The sequence below is a fragment of the Doryrhamphus excisus genome, linkage group LG4 (assembly GCF_037039965.1).
Source record: "Doryrhamphus excisus strain RoL-2023G ecotype Guam linkage group LG4, RoL_Dexc_Guam_v1.1, whole genome shotgun sequence".
NCBI lineage: Eukaryota > Metazoa > Chordata > Actinopteri > Syngnathiformes > Syngnathidae > Doryrhamphus > Doryrhamphus excisus.
This window is the reverse complement of record NC_136360.1, coordinates 22319910-22338204: the sequence shown is the minus strand read 5'-3', so window position 1 is coordinate 22338204 and position 18295 is coordinate 22319910. Positions and strand designations below refer to the sequence as shown.

Genomic DNA, 18295 nt, shown 5'->3' with positions numbered 1-18295 from the left:
TCATCGCAGTCCCCGAATTAATTTTTTTAAGATGCATTTTTTAAGATGCTGCAAAGCAAATTGACCGATCAGAGTTGAAAAGTCAATAGAAATAACTTTTTTTTTTTTTTTTCAAAGTTTTAACGCCAAGCTTGTTTTGTTTTCAAATAAACTGAAGGAAGGCAAGGCTGTGAGGTGTAAACTGCACATCCTGGGAACAAAAGCAAACTTTAGGATGTGGGTGTGTGAGAAAAGCTGCAAAGTGGACCAGAGTTAAAGAGAGAAAAGGAGGCGGCGGGGGGCGACTAGGTGGGGGGGGGGGTACTGTCATTTACGTCAGTACAATAGAGAACAATGCTGGAGGCTGAAGACCTACCAAGGTCAACTTGTTATGAATGTTCACGCTGCACAAGACGCCAACAAGTTTTACTCTTATGTTTTAGTCCTTTGTTGTATTAAATACTAATAATTCTAAGCGTTATTAATATCTTTTTTAAGTATATTCATATTGTAATCTTACATAAACAAATCTGCTGATCAGTAGCCACACTGGTTATATTAAGTCTTGTATTTACAGGAAAAGTCCACTAATTCCTTTGGGGGGTGAATTTTCAACTGTTGTTGTTGTTGTAGTACACCATTTTTATCAATAGAGGGCACTATCTACCCTTTATAGATTTGTGGATTTTTTTTTATTTAAGAAAGAAATTTAAGAAAAATATTTAAGAAAAATAGGCCCAGTGTATATTTTCATGTAAAAATAAATCACCATTTTTAACTAAAATTCAGTTATCCTTTAAAGTACTCGGCTGCTAAAGTACTAGGTGTTATACTATCAAAACCTGCTGGTGTTATTACATGTTAAATTACATGTTAAAAAAATAAAGTTATTCAAAACCAAAGTTGTATATCTATACTTTTTTTTTATAAACTCGAACTTCCTATCCCGAAGATGTATTAGTACACATGAAATCCAAGAGGTAGTGATAAAGCGTGAAAATTGTTAATACTTCATGGTACTATATTTGTAAATGAATAGTTATTTTTATGTAAAACAACCCTTTTTTGGAGTTGTTTATGTTGTGGTATATTCATTCTATATATATTCCATATTTTCAACTGCTTATCCTCACAAGGGTCACAAGGGTGCTGGAGCCTATCCCAGCTGTCTTCAGGCAAGAGAGGCGGGGTAGACCCCGGACTGGTGGCCAGCCAATCACAGGGCACATATAGACAAACAATATTGTGGTATAATTGTTTATAAATGTGAACTGTCACATGTTTTAGTTTTAGTTGGGAACTGATATTTTCCTGAAACTTCCTTTTTTTTTTTACCCTGATGAAGTATTTCTTTAATAATAATATTCCATGTGCGTTAAAATAATCGGTACAAAATCATCTGAAATGGTCGAAAACTACCACTTCCACACAAAATAGGAGGAGAACTCATTCATCCATTTTCTACCGCTTATGCTCAAGACCCTAGCTCCAGTGGCCCCCAAGTAAATTGAGTTTGAGACCCCTGATTTATATTGTGATTCTATGTTCAAGGCCATGTGCTTATGTTAGATTTGTTATTATTTTTATTATTTTTCACTATGTCTTGAATCGATAGGTGTTCCCAGGCCAGCTTTTAGATATAATCCCTCCCGCGTATTCTAGATCTGTTCCTTCTCTTGGCTAGGCATGCCCATAACACCTCACCGGAACGTAACGTAAACACAGCCAGTTTTGTAAATAAAAATAGTCCGCTTACAATATCTGCAAATGACAAGCACAAGGGGTTGGTACTGGAGCTGCGTTCAATTCCACAAATTTAATCCGTCATCTGAGGTTGAATATACGTAAAAAGGAGTACCTAGATTAAAAGGATTTGGAAAACCTGATGCGGCCCAGCCTCACCCAGACCCTAGCTCCAGTGGCCCCCAAGTAAATAGAGTTTAAGACCCCTGCGTTAAAACCTCATTTCTTTAAGCATCCGCTATTGAAAAGTACCACAAAATATCCCACAAATATAAAAAGCATGAAGTGGGGCAGGATGGGGCGGGGTACATATATATATATATATATATATATACGTACATACGTAAGCTCCCCTCAACACCTCCCTCAGTTCCCCAGGCAGATCTATTTATAGCTTCTGACGTCACCGATGGAGCCTCGTCACGGCCACTTTCACTGAGCTGGCAGGGCTGGAAAGCGAAAAAAACGGGGCCCCCCGGGTTAGGCGGACGGTATCATTGCGGAGGTAAAGCCCAGCCAGCTTGCAAGCCCCGCCTCTCTTGGTGATGTCACACCAATCATGTGCGAGATACTCTCTCTCTCTTTCTCTCTGTGTTGTGAATCGGGTTGGCTTCATTCAGCATCAGTTGCATAATCGCCCATAGTCTCCCATTTTTCAGTCCCGGTTATAAGTGGAGCGTTGGAGACAGGTTGTGCTAAAAATAGACCGCAGCAACCTTCACTTGCTTCTGTGAGCGCTCTGATTTTTAATTGTTACAATACAACCAGACCGGGGGGGGGGGCGCCCTATTAGACGTGAGAGAAACACCTAAATCTCACATAGCAACGTTATTTTTCATGACCTTCAAAGAAGGTTATTACTGGAATTGATCATGCACTTTAACAACGAATGACCTTCATTTGGTCCATTTGCGTATATGTTATATGTTAGCGTAGCATAGCGTATGAGAGAGTGCATTAAGCGGGTGTAGCGGCGTTATATGAATAAGGAGCGCTACTGATGTAACATGCTTAACGTCAGTGTTGATGTCATGTTGATGTAAGGAGCCGGGGGGGGGGGGGGGGGGGGGTGCATAAAGGACACTATGAAAAGCAAGGTCGCCTGCTTGAAAAGGTGCTCGCTAATCAAGAAAGCATGGATAGATTCTGAACACACATGGAAATAATGTATTTGATATACAGTACTCGTACATTAGCAGTATTATTTCATTTAGTAATATATGAAATATTGTAGTTGTAGTTTGCAGATGAGCACATTTTAGCCCGTTCTGCAATTTTAAACATTAACTGTAACAGTTTACCTGAATGATTTGGGGTTGGCACGGTGGTCGAGTGGTTAGCACGCAGACGTCACAGCTAGGAGACCAGGGTTCAATTCCACCCTCGGCCATCTCTGTGTGGAATTTACATGTTCTCCCCGTTTTCTCCGGGTACTCCGGTTTCCTCCCACATTCCGAAAACATGCTAGGTTAATTAGCGACTCCAAATTGTCCATAGGTATGAATGTGAGTGTGAATGGTTGTTTGTCTATATGTGCCCTGTGATTGGCTGGCAACCAGTCCAGGGTGTACCCCGCCTCTCTCGCCCAAAGACAGCTGGGATAGGCTCCAGCACCCCCACAACAGTATCACTCGGATACTGTGAACATCCAGCAGCAACACAACATTTTGGCATGACTACTATTTTGATGAAAAATATACTGAACCAGGGCTGCACACAGGCTTCACAGCTAAGAGACCCAAGTTCAATTCCATCCTCGGCCATCTCTGTGTGGAGTTTGCATGTTCTCCCCGTGCATGCGTGGGTTTTCTCCGGGTACTCCGGTTTCCTCCCACATTCCAAAAACATGCTAGGTTAATTAGCCACTTCAAATTGTCCATAGGTATGAATGTGAGTGTGAATGGTTGTTTGTCTATATGTGCCCTGTGATTGGCTGGCCACCAGTCCAGGTTGTACCCCGCCTCTCTTGCCCGAAGACAGCTGGGATAGGCTCCAGCACCCCCTGCGACTCTCGTGAGGATAAGCGGTAGAAAATGCATGAATGAATGAATGAGTTCTCCTCCTATTTTGTGTGGAAGTGGTCACTTTTTGGCTTTTTATTTTGTCTTTCCCCACCCTCGGCCATCTCTGTGTGGAGTTTGCATGTTCTCCCCGTGCATGCGTGGGTTTTCTCCGGGTATAAAACATGCTAGGTTAATTAGCGACTCCAAATTGTCCATAGGTATGAATGTGAGTGTGAATGTGTGTGTGTACCCCGCCTCTAATGCACGGGGAGAACATGCAAACTCCGCACAGAGATGGCCGAGGGTGGAATCGAACTCGGGTCTCCTCGCTGTGCGGTAACCACTCGTCCACCGTGCATCCATGACTGTTTATTTCTATTTTCCATTGAAATCCATTGAGGTTTTTGTCGTAGGTTTTATATGATCCACATTTATTTCGATTTCTTTCCACTTTCCAAAAACACTAACATGAATGTTTCTCTCTTTTTAGTTTTGACGTGGAGAATGGCCTTTCGGTGGGTCGCAGTCCTCTGGACGCTCAGACCAGCCCGGGCTCAGGCCTGGTCCTCCAGTCCAACGTCCCTCATAGTCAGCGTCGTGAGTCCTTCCTCTACCGCTCCGACTCTGATTATGACCTGTCTCCCAAAACCATGTCCCGGAACTCATCCACGGCCAGCGACTTGTGAGTACTTCCTTCTTAGATCCGTCCTAATACATGAACTGGTAGAACCGCTACACCATCTCATGATATGAATATGAATATGAACTTATTTTCATCAATCAGAAGATGTTGCTGCTTTGTTTTGAAGGGAGGAAGGATCGAAGCAATGCGAAGTCAGTTGGCTACCTCGGTGAGGCAGAGTGTGACGATTGCTGTGATTTAAATCCACCTACTCGTTTTACGTATATATACTATATCACCCTTCTTTGAGCATGATCATCACACAGCAACTTAACACCCCCAAGGTACCTAAGATAAGGTACCATAATGCAGTTAATTGTAGGACAAAGCAACATAGATGGATGGTGCTTCAATGTTGCTTATTTGCACCAGAGGGAGCCAGGGGAGTTTTGAGGGGAGGCTGATGTCATTGCAGCGCCCCAATGAATGCGTTGCTTCGACGGAATGTCATGTGGGAAAACATTAAAATGTTGGGAGGTGTTAGTTTTAAACTTGTATTGCCGCTTGTTTGTATATTTCTGAGGTGTTAAGTTGATGTGTGATGAATTCAGTGTTTTCAAAGTTGTTATACTCATATATACTGACCTCCACCGATCTCCAATGGGTCGACAAACGTGTTGTGAGTGCATCAGGAAGTAAAGTAAAGACATTAAGAATAAATATATGATTTGTAGTTGCATCATCATATCTGCAAATATTGACCGTCAAAATATTGACCGTCATGCAGGATGTACAGTATTGCGTCACTTACTGCTTTATTTGTCACTGTCACCGTGCGTTGACATTCCGTATTTTCCCGATTATAAGTTGCACTTTTTTTCATGCGACTTATACTCCAGTGCGACTTGGCCTTGTGCGACTTATACTCTGGAGCGACTTATGTATGTTTTTTTTTCTACCTAATTATGCATTTTTGGCCTTGTGTGACTTATACTCCGGAGCGACTTATGTATGTTTTTTTTTCTACCTAATTATGCATTTTTGGCTTTGTGCAACTTATACTCCAGAGCGACTTATGTATGTTTTTTTTCTACCTAATTATGCATTTTTGGCCTTGTGGGACTTATACTCCAGAGCGACTTATGTATGTTTTTTTTCTACCTAATTATGCATTTTTGGCTGTGTGCGACTTATACTCCGGAGCGACTTATGTATGTTTTTTTCTACCTAATTATGCATTTTTGGCCTTGTGCGACTTATACTCCGGACTGACTTATGTATGTTTTTTTTCTACCTAATTATGCATTTTTGGCCCTGATGCGACTTATACTCCGGAGTGACTTATATATGGTTTTTTTCTACCTAATTATGCATTTTTGGCTTTGTGCGACTTATATTCCGGAGCGACTTATGTATGTTTTTTTTTCTACCGAATTATGCATTTTTGGCCCTGATGCGACTTATACTCCGGAGTGACTTATATATGTTTTTTTTCTACCTAATTATGCATTTTTGACTTTGTGCGACTTATATTCCGGAGCGACTTATGTATGTTTTTTTTTCTACCTAATTATGCATTTTTGGCCTTGTGCGACTTATACTCCGGAGTGACTTATATATGTTTTTTTTCTACCTAATTATGCATTTTTGGCTTTGTGCGACTTATATTCCGGAGCGACTTATGTATGTTTTTTTTTCTACCTAATTATGCATTTTTGGCCTTGTGCGACTTATACTCCGGAGTGACTTATATATGGTTTTTTTCTACCTAATTATGCATTTTTGGCCCTGATGCGACTTATACTCCGGAGTGTCTTATAGTCCAGAAAATACGGTACTTACATACATATGTGCATGTCTTAACTTTTCACACACAGCCTTTGGCAGCACCTTATGCATGAACACATTCCTAATCCATGCATATGCAACTACTACTTTCTACCGCTTATCCTCACGAGGGTGCTGGAGCCTATCCCAGCTGACTTCAGGCGAGAGGCGGGGTACACCCTGGACTGGTGGCCAGCCAGCCAATCACAGGGCACATATAGACAAACAACCATTCACACTCACATTCATACCTATGGACAATTTGGAGTCGCTAATTAACCTAGCATGTTTTTGGAATGTGGGAGGAAAACCGGAGTACCCGGAGAGAACATGCAAACTGGAAGGGTGGAATTGAACCCTGGGTTTCCTAGCTGTGAGGTTTGCACGCTAACCACTCGACCACCGTGCAGCCTGTACAATGCTATACATAAAGTCAATATGCAGTGGACAAGCACTTTGCTAGTATAAATAAAGTCATTCCATTCTCTTAAAGCTACACACACATCATTTCCATAGTATAAATAACATGTCTTATGTAGACTAAAAATAAAGAACCATTGTGAATTTGTCCAAAAGAAGATCTTCTAAAGCTGATGTTTGTGTTTGATTTTTTTTTTTGCAGGCATGGAGAAGACATGATAGTTACTCCATTTGCACAGGTAGGTAACATTTACCGTATAAACATCTGGGCATCTACTGTATTTAATATCACCCTCAATCAAATGTCAATCAAATGTCGATACTTTTCAGATTCTGGCCAGTCTACGGACGGTGAGAAGTAATTTTGCTGTTCTCACACACTTGCAAGAGCGCGTGGGGAACAAGTAAGAACGAGCTAAGAGGATCAAATGAATGCCCGCTAGCTTCTATTCTACCCGTTCTTCATCTGTTCCGTGTCGCAGGTGGCCGTCCAGCAGCAACCAGCCACCTCTGTGTAAGCCATGCCATGCAGGTCAGTGCACGAACGACCGTATGTTCGAATCCATTGACTTAATACAGTACATAATAATAGCCGTTCTCGGTTTATTTAGTATCTGCAGACGTTGCATTGAAACAGGAGACGAAACAATGAATGTTGGTCAACCTGGCAACCTGTCTTTGTTCATTCAGAGGAGCCTCATCAAAAACTAGCAATGGAGACTCTGGAGGAGCTGGACTGGTGTCTGGACCAGTTGGAGACGCTTCAGACGAGGAACTCGGTCAGCGAGATGGCTTCGAATAAGGTGAGAAGTCCGGACGGACATTGGTGCACGTGTCATCAGTCAACGAGGCAATGTCCATATCAAGGAATTAGCACATAAAATGTAGCGATGTCCGATAATATCAACTGGTCGATATTATTATAAAATATAGATATCGGTTCATATTGTATTGGTTTATTTTTAGTGTGAAATAATAAATGAATAAGTCGCTCTGGAGTATACGTAACACAAGGCCAAAAATGCATAATTAGGTAGAAAAAAAAAGCATACATAAGTCGCTCCTGAGTATAAGTCGCACAAAGCCAAAAATGCATAATTAGGTAGAAAAAAACCCATACATAAGTCACTCCGGAGTATGAGTCGCACAAGACTCAAAATGCATACTTAGGTAGAAAAAAAAACATACATAAGTCTCTCTGGAGTATAAGTCGCACAAGGCCAAAAATGCATAATTAGGTAGAAAAAAAACCCATACATAAGTCGCTCCGGAGTATAAGTCGCATACTTAGGTAGAAAAAAAAACATACATAAGTCGCTCCGGAGTACAAGTCGCACAAGGCCAAAAATGCATAATTAGGTAGAAAAAAAACATACATAAGTCGCTTCGGAGTATAAGTCGCACAAGGCCAAAAATGCGTCATTAGGTACAAAAAAAACATACATAAGTCGCTCAGGAGTATAAGTCGCACAAAGCCAAAAATGCATAATTAGATCGAAAAAAACATACATAAGTCGCTCCGGAGTATAAGTAACACAATGCCAAAAATGCATACTTAGGTAGAATAAAAACATACATACTAAGTTGCTCTGGAGTACTAGTCGCACAAGGCCAAAAATGCATAATTAGGTAGAAAAAAACATACATAAGTCGCTCCGGAGTATGAGTCGCACAAGGCCAAAAATACATAATTAGGTAGAAAAAAAACATACATAAGTCGCTCCGGAGTATAAGTAACACAAGGCCAAAAATGCATAATTAGGTAGAAAAAAAAACATATATAAGTCGCTCCGGAGTATAAGTCGCACAAGGCCAAAAATGCATAATTAGGTAGAAAAAAACATACATAAGTCGTTCCGGAGTATAAGTCGCACAAGGCCAAAAATGCATAATTAGGTAGAAAAAAACATACATAAGTCGTTCCGGAGTATAAGTCGCACAAGGCCAAAAATGCATAATTAGGTAGAAAAAAAACATACATAAGTCGCTCTGGAGTATAAGTCGCACAAGACCAAAAATGCATAATTCGGTCGAAAAAAACATACATAAGTCGCACTTGACTATAAGTTGCATTATTTTCCAAACTACTTGACCAAAACAGACATTACGTCATCTTGGAAGGCAAGTTCTAATATTAATAAACAAATATAGAACAGGCTGAATATATGTAAGATATGCTAACACAATGCTTATTCAGCTACATAAAAATAAACATGAACAGAAAAGGTGTCCAGTGTTTATTTAACATAAACACTTTTTTCATGTATAAGTCGCTCTGGAGTATAAGTCCCAGGAACAGCCAACCTATGAAAAAAAGTCCTACTTATAGTCGGTAAAATATGGTATATTTCAGGAATCTTTGCATGTAAATGTACTACGGTACCATGAGACTCGAGAACGGTGCCTTCAATGAAAGAGTTAACGCCCACCCCCCCGGTCCCCGCCTGCTTCTCTCAGGCTGCCAGACTCAAATCTCCCCCAGTCAGCGAGTCAGGATTCTCTCCTCTGCCCAACCTCTGAAGGAGAGCGCTCTGATTGGACAGAGTGAAGCAAACACTATGGGCGGGCGGGCGGGGGGGCGGGGGAGGCACCGACTCCCCTTCTTTCTGTTTCTCATTGACGGTTTGTATCAGTAGTTGAATGGGCGACTCAGTCGCTCCTTGTTCTTCCCGTTCGCAGACCACATTCCCAGTTTTCCCCACTGCACGCCCCGAGACTCTTTCCCCCAACAACCCCTACTATCCCTCAGCTACATTTATTATTTCCACGGAGGGGGGTTCTTTTGCGTCTTGAAGCATCTGAGCGAGCAGCTTGGAACTAAAACAATAAATGTGTCGACTCGTTGGATTGGATTTGAATCAGCGAAAGATCAACATGCGTATGATGGATATGGAATGGGATTGTCCGTGTTGGCTCTCTGGGCTGGTCTGGAATGGAGACTCAGACAGGTGAGCGATGAAGACATCTGCCGGGTTGCCTTGTTTACATGTGACGTCGCATTGATCAGAAGCTCGAGGGGGGGGGGAGGGGGGGTACCAGTGAGTGAGACAAGGATGCATCTTAAGTTGCATTTTTTTTTTTACACAATATAGATATGACAATCGGTTGGGGGTAAACGCCTGGAGCGGTTGTCGTACAAATGACGTTAGCGCATACGTTTTTCTTATGATGCATGGGATGCCAGAGATGTTACATAACCGCTTGCAGTACCGTACTATAGTGCTGATGTTTGCACAAAAAAACAAAAGCCATTTATGGCAACCATGAGTATGGATACAGAGATAATATTTCTACCTCCATGCCGCTGATGCTTTTTTTTCTACCTAATTATGTATTTTTGGCTTTGTGCGACTTATACTCCCGAGCGACTTATGTATGTTTTTTTTCTACCTAATTATGTATTTTTGGCTTTGTGCGACTTATACTCCCGAGCGACTTATGTATGTTTTTTTTTCTACCTAATTATGTATTTTTGGCTTTGTGCGACTTATACTCCCGAGCGACTTATGTATGTTTTTTTTTCTACCTAATTATGCATTTTTGGCCTTGTGCGACTTATACTCCGGAGCGACTTATGTATGTTTTTTTTCTACCTAATTATGCATTTTTGGCCTTGTGCGACTTATACTCCGGAGAGACTTATGTATGTTTTTTTTCTACCTAATTATGCATTTTTGGCCTTGTGCGACTTATACTCCCGAGCGACTTATGTATGTTTTTTTTCTACCTAATTATGTATTTTTGGCTTTGTGCGACTTATACTCTGGAGCGACTTATGTATGTTTTTTTTTCTACCTAATTATGCAGTTTTGGCTTTGTGCGACTTATACTCCGGACTGACTTATGTATGTATTTTTTCTACCCAATTATGCATTTTTGGCCTTGTGCGACTTATACTCCGGAGCGACTTATGTATGTTTTTTTTTCTACCTAATTATGCATTTTTGATCCTGATGCGACTTATACTCCGGAGCGACTTATGTATGTTTTTTTTTTCTACTTAATTATGCATTTTTGGCCTTGTGCGACTTATACTCCGGAGAGACTTATGTATGTTTTTTTTCTACCTAATTATGTATTTTTGGCCTTGTGCGACTTATACTCCGGAGCGACTTATGTATGTTTTTTTTTCTACCTAATTATGCATTTTTGATCCTGATGCGACTTATACGCCGGAGCGACTTATGTATGTTTTTTTTCTACCTAATTATGCATTTTTGGCCTTGTGCGACTTATACTCCCGAGCGACTTATGTATGTTTTTTTTCTACGTAATTATGCATTTTTGGCTTTGTGCGACTTATACTCCCGAGCGACTTATGTATGTTTTTTTTTCTACCTAATTATGTATTTTTGGCTTTGTGCGACTTATACTCCCGAGCGACTTATGTATGTTTTTTTTTCTACCTAATTATGCATTTTTGGCCTTGTGCGACTTATACTCCGGAGCGACTTATGTATGTTTTTTTTCTACCTAATTATGCATTTTTGGCCCTGATGCGACTTATACTCCGGAGTGACTTATGTATGGTTTTTTTTCTACCTAATTATGCATTTTTGGCCTTGTGCGACTTATACTCCCGAGCGACTTATGTATGTTTTTTTTCTACCTAATTATGTATTTTTGGCCTTGTGCGACTTATACTCCGGAGCGACTTATGTATGTTTTTTTTTCTACCTAATTATGCAGTTTTGGCTTTGTGCGACTTATACTCCGGACTGACTTATGTATGTATTTTTTCTACCCAATTATGCATTTTTGGCCTTGTGCGACTTATACTCCGGAGCGACTTATGTATGTTTTTTTTTCTACCTAATTATGCATTTTTGATCCTGATGCGACTTATACTCCGGAGCGACTTATGTATGTTTTTTTTTTCTACTTAATTATGCATTTTTGGCCTTGTGCGACTTATACTCCGGAGAGACTTATGTATGTTTTTTTTCTACCTAATTATGTATTTTTGGCCTTGTGCGACTTATACTCCGGAGCGACTTATGTATGTTTTTTTTTCTACCTAATTATGCATTTTTGATCCTGATGCGACTTATACGCCGGAGCGACTTATGTATGTTTTTTTTCTACCTAATTATGCATTTTTGGCCTTGTGCGACTTATACTCCGGAGAGACTTATGTATGTTTTTTTTCTACCTAATTATGTATTTTTGGCCTTGTGCGACTTATACTCCGGAGCGACTTATGTATGGTTTTTTTTCTACCTAATTATGCATTTTTGATCCTGATGCGACTTATACGCCGGAGCGACTTATGTATGTTTTTTTTCTACCTAATTATGCATTTTTGGCCTTGTGCGACTTATACTCCGGAGAGACTTATGTATGTTTTTTTTCTACCTAATTATGTATTTTTGGCCTTGTGCGACTTATACTCCCGAGCGACTTATGTATGTTTTTTTTCTACCTAATTATGTATTTTTGGCTTTGTGCGACTTATACTCTGGAGCGACTTATGTATGTTTTTTTTTTCTACCTAATTATGCAGTTTTGGCTTTGTGCGACTTATACTCCGGACTGACTTATGTATGTATTTTTTCTACCCAATTATGCATTTTTGGCCTTGTGCGACTTATACTCCGGAGCGACTTATGTATGTTTTTTTTTCTACCTAATTATGCATTTTTGATCCTGATGCGACTTATACTCCCGAGTGACTTATGTATGTTTTTTTTCTACCTAATTATGCATTTTTGGCTTTGTGCGACTTATACTCCGGACTGACTTATGTATGTTTTTTTCTACCCAATTATGCATTTTTGGTCTTGTGCGACTTATACTCCGGACTGACTTATGTATGTTTTTTTTCTACCTAATTATGCATTTTTGGCCTTGTGCGACTTATACTCCGGAGCGACTTATGTATGGTTTTTTTTCTACCTAATTATGAGCTACTTATGTATGGGTTTTTTCCAACCTAATCATGCATTTTTGGCCTTGTGCGACTTATACTCCGGAGCGACTTATGTATGTTTTTTTTTCTACCTAATTATGCATTTTTGGCCTTGTGCGACTTATACTCCGGAGCGACTTATGTATGTTTTTTTTTCTACCTAATTATGCATTTTTGATCCTGATGCGACTTATACGCCGGAGCGACTTATGTATGTTTTTTTTCTACCTAATTATGCATTTTTGGCCTTGTGCGACTTATACTCCCGAGCGACTTATGTATGTTTTTTTTCTACGTAATTATGCATTTTTGGCTTTGTGGGACTTATACTCCGGACTGACTTATGTATGTTTTTTTCTACCCAATTATGCATTTTTGGCCTTGTGCGACTTATACTCCGGAGCGACTTATGTATGTTTTTTTTTCTACCTAATTATGAGCGACTTATGTATGGGTTTTTTCCAACCTAATCATGCATTTTTGGCCTTGTGCGACTTATACTCCGGAGCGACTTATGTATGTTATTTTTCTACCTTATTATGCATTTTTGGCCCTGATGCGACTTATACTCCGGAGTGACTTATGTATGGTTTTTTTTCTACCTAATTATGCATTTTTGGCCTTGTGCGACTTATACTCCGGAGAGACTTATGTATGTTTTTTTTCTACCTAATTATGTATTTTTGGCCTTGTGCGACTTATACTCCGGAGCGACTTATGTATGTTTTTTTTTCTACCTAATTATGCATTTTTGATCCTGATGCGACTTATACGCCGGAGCGACTTATGTATGTTTTTTTTCTACCTAATTATGCATTTTTGGCCTTGTGCGACTTATACTCCCGAGCGACTTATGTATGTTTTTTTTCTACGTAATTATGCATTTTTGGCTTTGTGGGACTTATACTCCGGACTGACTTATGTATGTTTTTTTCTACCCAATTATGCATTTTTGGCCTTGTGCGACTTATACTCCGGAGCGACTTATGTATGTTTTTTTTTCTACCTAATTATGAGCGACTTATGTATGGGTTTTTTCCAACCTAATCATGCATTTTTGGCCTTGTGCGACTTATACTCCGGAGCGACTTATGTATGTTATTTTTCTACCTTATTATGCATTTTTGGCCCTGATGCGACTTATACTCCGGAGTGACTTATGTATGGTTTTTTTCTACCTAATTAAGCATTTTTGGCCTTGTGCGACTTATACTCCGGAGCGACTTATGTATGTTTTTTTTCTACCTAATTATGCATTTTTGGTTTTGTGCGACTTATACTCCGGACCGCCTTATGTATGTTTTTTTTCTACCTAATTATGTATTTTTGGCCTTGTGCGACTTATACTCCGGACTGACTTATGTATGTATGTTTTCAGTCTTCACCAAAATATTAACTGTATGCGTGTTTGTCCTTTTGATGTCTCCACACAGTTTAAGAGGATGCTAAACCGAGAACTGACCCAACTATCAGAGACCAGTCGCTCAGGGAATCAAGTGTCAGAGTTCATCGCCAATACCTTCCTTGGTGAGTTATTGATGACTTATTGTTACCTTTTTGTGTTTAGTTGGTTCTAACTAAGATAAATGTTGCTGTCCAATTACAAAGCATGTATTTTGTACATGTAAATGTATTGTTTTATAGTAAACGGTGGTCGAGTGGTTAGCGCACAGACCTCACGGCTAGGAGACCAGGGTTCAATTCCACCCTCGGCCATCTCTGTGTGGAGTTTGCATGTTCTCCCCGTGCATGTGTGGGTTTTCTCCGGGTACTCCGGTTTCCTCCCACATTCCAAAAACATGCTAGTTTGCTAACATGCTAAACATGCTAATTGGCGACTCCAAATTGTCCATAGGTATGAATGTGAGTGTGAATGGTTGTTTGTCTATATGTGCCCTGTGATTGGCTGGTGCTTGTCCATGCTTTTATTCATTCATTCATTTTTCTACCGCTTATCGTCACAAGGGTGCTGGAGCCTATCCCAGCTGTCTTGGGGCGAGAGGCGGGGTACACCCTGGACTGGTGGCCAGCCAATCACAGGGCACATATAGACAAACAACCATTCACACTCACATTCATACCTATGGACAATTTGGAGTCGCTAATTAGCATCTTTAGCATGTTAGCAAACTAGCATGTTTTTGGAATGTGGGAGGAATGGGGAGAACATGCAAACTCCACACAGAGGGTGGAATTGAACTCGGGTCTCTGAGCTGTTGAGACCTACGCGCTAACCACTCGACCACCGTGCAGCTTATATCTAATATTCATTCATTCATTTTCCACCACTTATCCTCACAAGGGTCGCGGGGGTGCTGGAGCCTATCCCAGCTGTCTTCGGGCGAGAGGCGGGGTACACCCTGGACTGGTGGCCAGCCAATCAGAGGGCACATATAGACAAACAACCATTCACACTCACAATTTGGAGTCACCAATTAGCATCTTTAGCATGTTAGCAAACTAGCATGTTTTTGGAATGTGGGAGGAATGGGGAGAACATGCAAACTCCACACAGAGGGTGGAATTGAACTCGGGTCTCTGAGCTGTGAGACCAAGCGCTAACCACTCATCCACCGTGCAGCTTATATCTAATATATTCATTCATTAATTTTTCTACCGCTTTTTCCTCACGAGGGTCGTGGGGGGTGCTGGAGCCTATCCCAGTTATCTCCGGGCGAGAGGCGGGGTACACCCTGGACTGGTGGCCAGCCAATCACAGGGCACATATAGACAAACAACCATTCACACTCACAATTTGGAGTCCCCAATTAGCATCTTTAGCATGTTAGCAAACTAGCATGTTTTTGGAACGTGGGAGGAATGGGGAGAACATGCAAACTCCACACAGAGGGTGGAATTGAACTCGGGTCTCTGAGCTGTGAGACCAAGCGCTAACCACTCGACCACCGCGCAGCCTATATCTAATACATTAAATATATTAGATAATAGTTTTGCCCTCATGGATGACGAAGGAAATGGGATATTTACATATTTAAATTTTAAAAACAAATAATCAGTTGGTGATTAACTGGGTAATTGATTAACTGTGGATTAATTGCTGCAGGTGTAGTTCTTGTCTTGTTATGGTACAGTAGTATGCTAAAACAAAAGTTTTGTAATATCTAGTCTATGTATTTCTATGAACAGATGTCATTAGAATGGTATTGTTTTTAAGACGACCGTTTCTGGTGTGTAGTCGGGGTGATCCCCGCCCCTCCCCTCCATATTAAAAAAAAGAAGGAGGTTCTGTGAGCGACAGCATTCCCGGACACATTGTGTTGCGTTGTCGTAGCAACAGGGTGCAATATTATTAGCGGGCATGTTGCATCAATAGAAGACTCGGTCGACATCGGCCCCGGCGGGGAGGATGGCGGGGAGGATGGCGGCTCAGCGATACTCAGGGAAGCGAGCTGTCAGTCACACAGGGTTTTGATATTATGGCCGCCTCGACGTCAAGACCGGCTCTACTCGGAGATGACCACCATGGTTTCGGGTTTGAGGAAAAGGAGGCACTATGAGAGAGGTGAATGGGGGGTTCGGGGGGGTGCTAGTGTGATGCCGGTGCCGTGGTTGCTTTGTTAGTATTTTATTATTATTATTATTATTATTATTTTATTTGGATGTTGGTTTAAAGCTCGTAGCCGTTTGGTAAAAAGCTGTTAGCGCATCTTAAGGCTCCACAAAAAGTGATGAGTCATTTTAAACGTGCTGTGCGTATGGAGACGGCGTGTTTGTGTCATATTAATATTCAGGCTTTTCCTCTTTCATTATTTCTATGGTGGATGATGATGATGATGATGGTGACTACCTTTATATTAAGTACAGTAAAAAAAAATAGTCGTTCAGTGTTTTTACAAGAATATGAGACCTGATTATCAATTCAATATTTATTGTCTATCTACTATTTCTACTGTCAGTAATATTATAAAGAAATACTCCATTAGAAATCGCTTCACTTCCTGCTTTCCTAATTTAATTTAATTTAATTTAATTTAATTTAATTTAATTTAATTTAATTTAATTTAATTTAATTTAATTTAATTTAAATAAATCACTTGTTGTATTTATTACAACTATCCTGTTTTTTCACTTTTCAGTAATATTATAAAGAAATACTCGAACAACTGAAATACTCTATCCTGTTTTTTTTTCAAATTAATTAATCATGATTAATCACCATTATGTCTGAAATATTAAGAAGCAAAGCTTATTAAATCCTTCCCCCTTCCTCTGGTACTTTTACAATCAGTAACTGTTACATTTGTTCACTTCCTGCTTTCCTAATTTAATTTAATTTAAATAAAAGAAATCGCTTTTTGTATTTATTACAACTATCCTGTTTTTTCAACTTTCAGTAATATTATAAAGAAATACTCGATTAGAACTCACTTATTGTATTTATTACGACTATCCTGTTTTTTCAGATTAATTAATCATGATTGATCACCATTATGTCTGAAGTATTCTCATTCTCATTTTTACTGTATTCATTACGACTATCCTGTGTTTTTCAACTGTTAGTAATATTATAAAGAAATACTCTATCCTGTTTTTTTCAAATTAATTAATCATGATTAATCACCATTATGTCTGAAATATTAAGAAGCAAAGCTTATTAAATCCTTCCCCCTTCCTCTGGTACTTTTACAATCAGTAACTGTTACATTTGTTCACTTCCTGCTTTCCTAATTTAATTTAATTTAAATAAAAGAAATCGCTTGTTGTATTTATTACAACTATCCTGTTTTTTCAACTTTCAGTAATATTATAAAGAAATACTCGATTAGAACTCACTTATTGTATTTATTACGACTATCCTGTTTTTTCAGATTAATTAATCATGATTGATCAGCATTATGTCTGAAGTATTCTCATTCTCATTTTTACTGTATTCATTACGACTATCCTGTGTTTTTCAACTGTCAGTAATATTATAAAGAAATACTCTATCCTGCTTTTTTCAAATTAATTAATCATGATTAATCACCATTATGTCTGAAATATTAAGAAGCAAAGCTTATTAAATCCTACCCCTCCCTCTTGTACTTTTACAATCAGTAACTGTTACATTTGTTCACTTCCTGCTTTCCTAATTTAATTTAATTCAATTTAATTTAATTTAAATAAAAGAAATCGCTTGTTGATTTATTACAACTATCCTGTTTTTTCAACTTTCAGTAATATTATAAAGAAATACTCTATCCTGTTTTTTCAAATTAATTAATCATGATTAATCACCATTATGTCTGAAATATTCTCATTCTCATTTTTACTGTATTTATTACGACTATCCTGTTTTTTTCAACCGTCAGTAATATTATAAAGAAATACTCGATTAGAACTCGCTTATTGTATTTATTACGAATATCCTGTTTTTTCAACTTTCACTAATATTATTAAGAAATACTCGATTAGAAATCGCTTATTGTATTTATTACGACTATACTGTTTTTTTCAACTGTCAGTAATATTATAAAGAAATACTCGATTAAAAATTGCTTATTGTATTTATTATGACTATCCTGTTTTTTCAAATTAATTAATCATGATTAATCACCATTATGTCTGAAATATTCTCATTCTCATTTTTACTGTATTTATTACGACTATCCTGTTTTTTTCAACCGTCAGTAATATTATAAAGAAATACTTGATTAGAACTCGCTTATTGTATTTATTACGACTATCCTGTTTTTTTTTAAATGTCGGTAATATTCTAAAGAAATACTCGATTAGAACTCGCTTATTGTATTTATTACGACTATCCTGTTTTTTTCAACTGTCAGTAATATT

The 18295-nt window shown here is 39.0% G+C and overlaps 1 protein-coding gene across 4 annotated transcripts in view; it reads left to right on the top strand.

Moving 5' to 3' along the window:
- Positions 1 to 18295, top strand: part of pde4cb (phosphodiesterase 4C, cAMP-specific b) — a 77401-nt gene that overhangs the window by 49186 nt on the left and 9920 nt on the right. For all 4 annotated transcript variants that reach the window (XM_058072585.2, XM_078790383.1, XM_058072588.2 and 1 more), the window contains exons 2-7: positions 4216 to 4407; positions 6797 to 6833; positions 6925 to 6998; positions 7077 to 7126; positions 7285 to 7397; positions 13936 to 14029. In XM_058072585.2, the coding sequence (XP_057928568.2) occupies positions 4216 to 4407; positions 6797 to 6833; positions 6925 to 6998; positions 7077 to 7126; positions 7285 to 7397; positions 13936 to 14029 (560 nt within the window). The remainder of the gene's footprint in view (positions 1 to 4215; positions 4408 to 6796; positions 6834 to 6924; positions 6999 to 7076; positions 7127 to 7284; positions 7398 to 13935; positions 14030 to 18295) is intronic.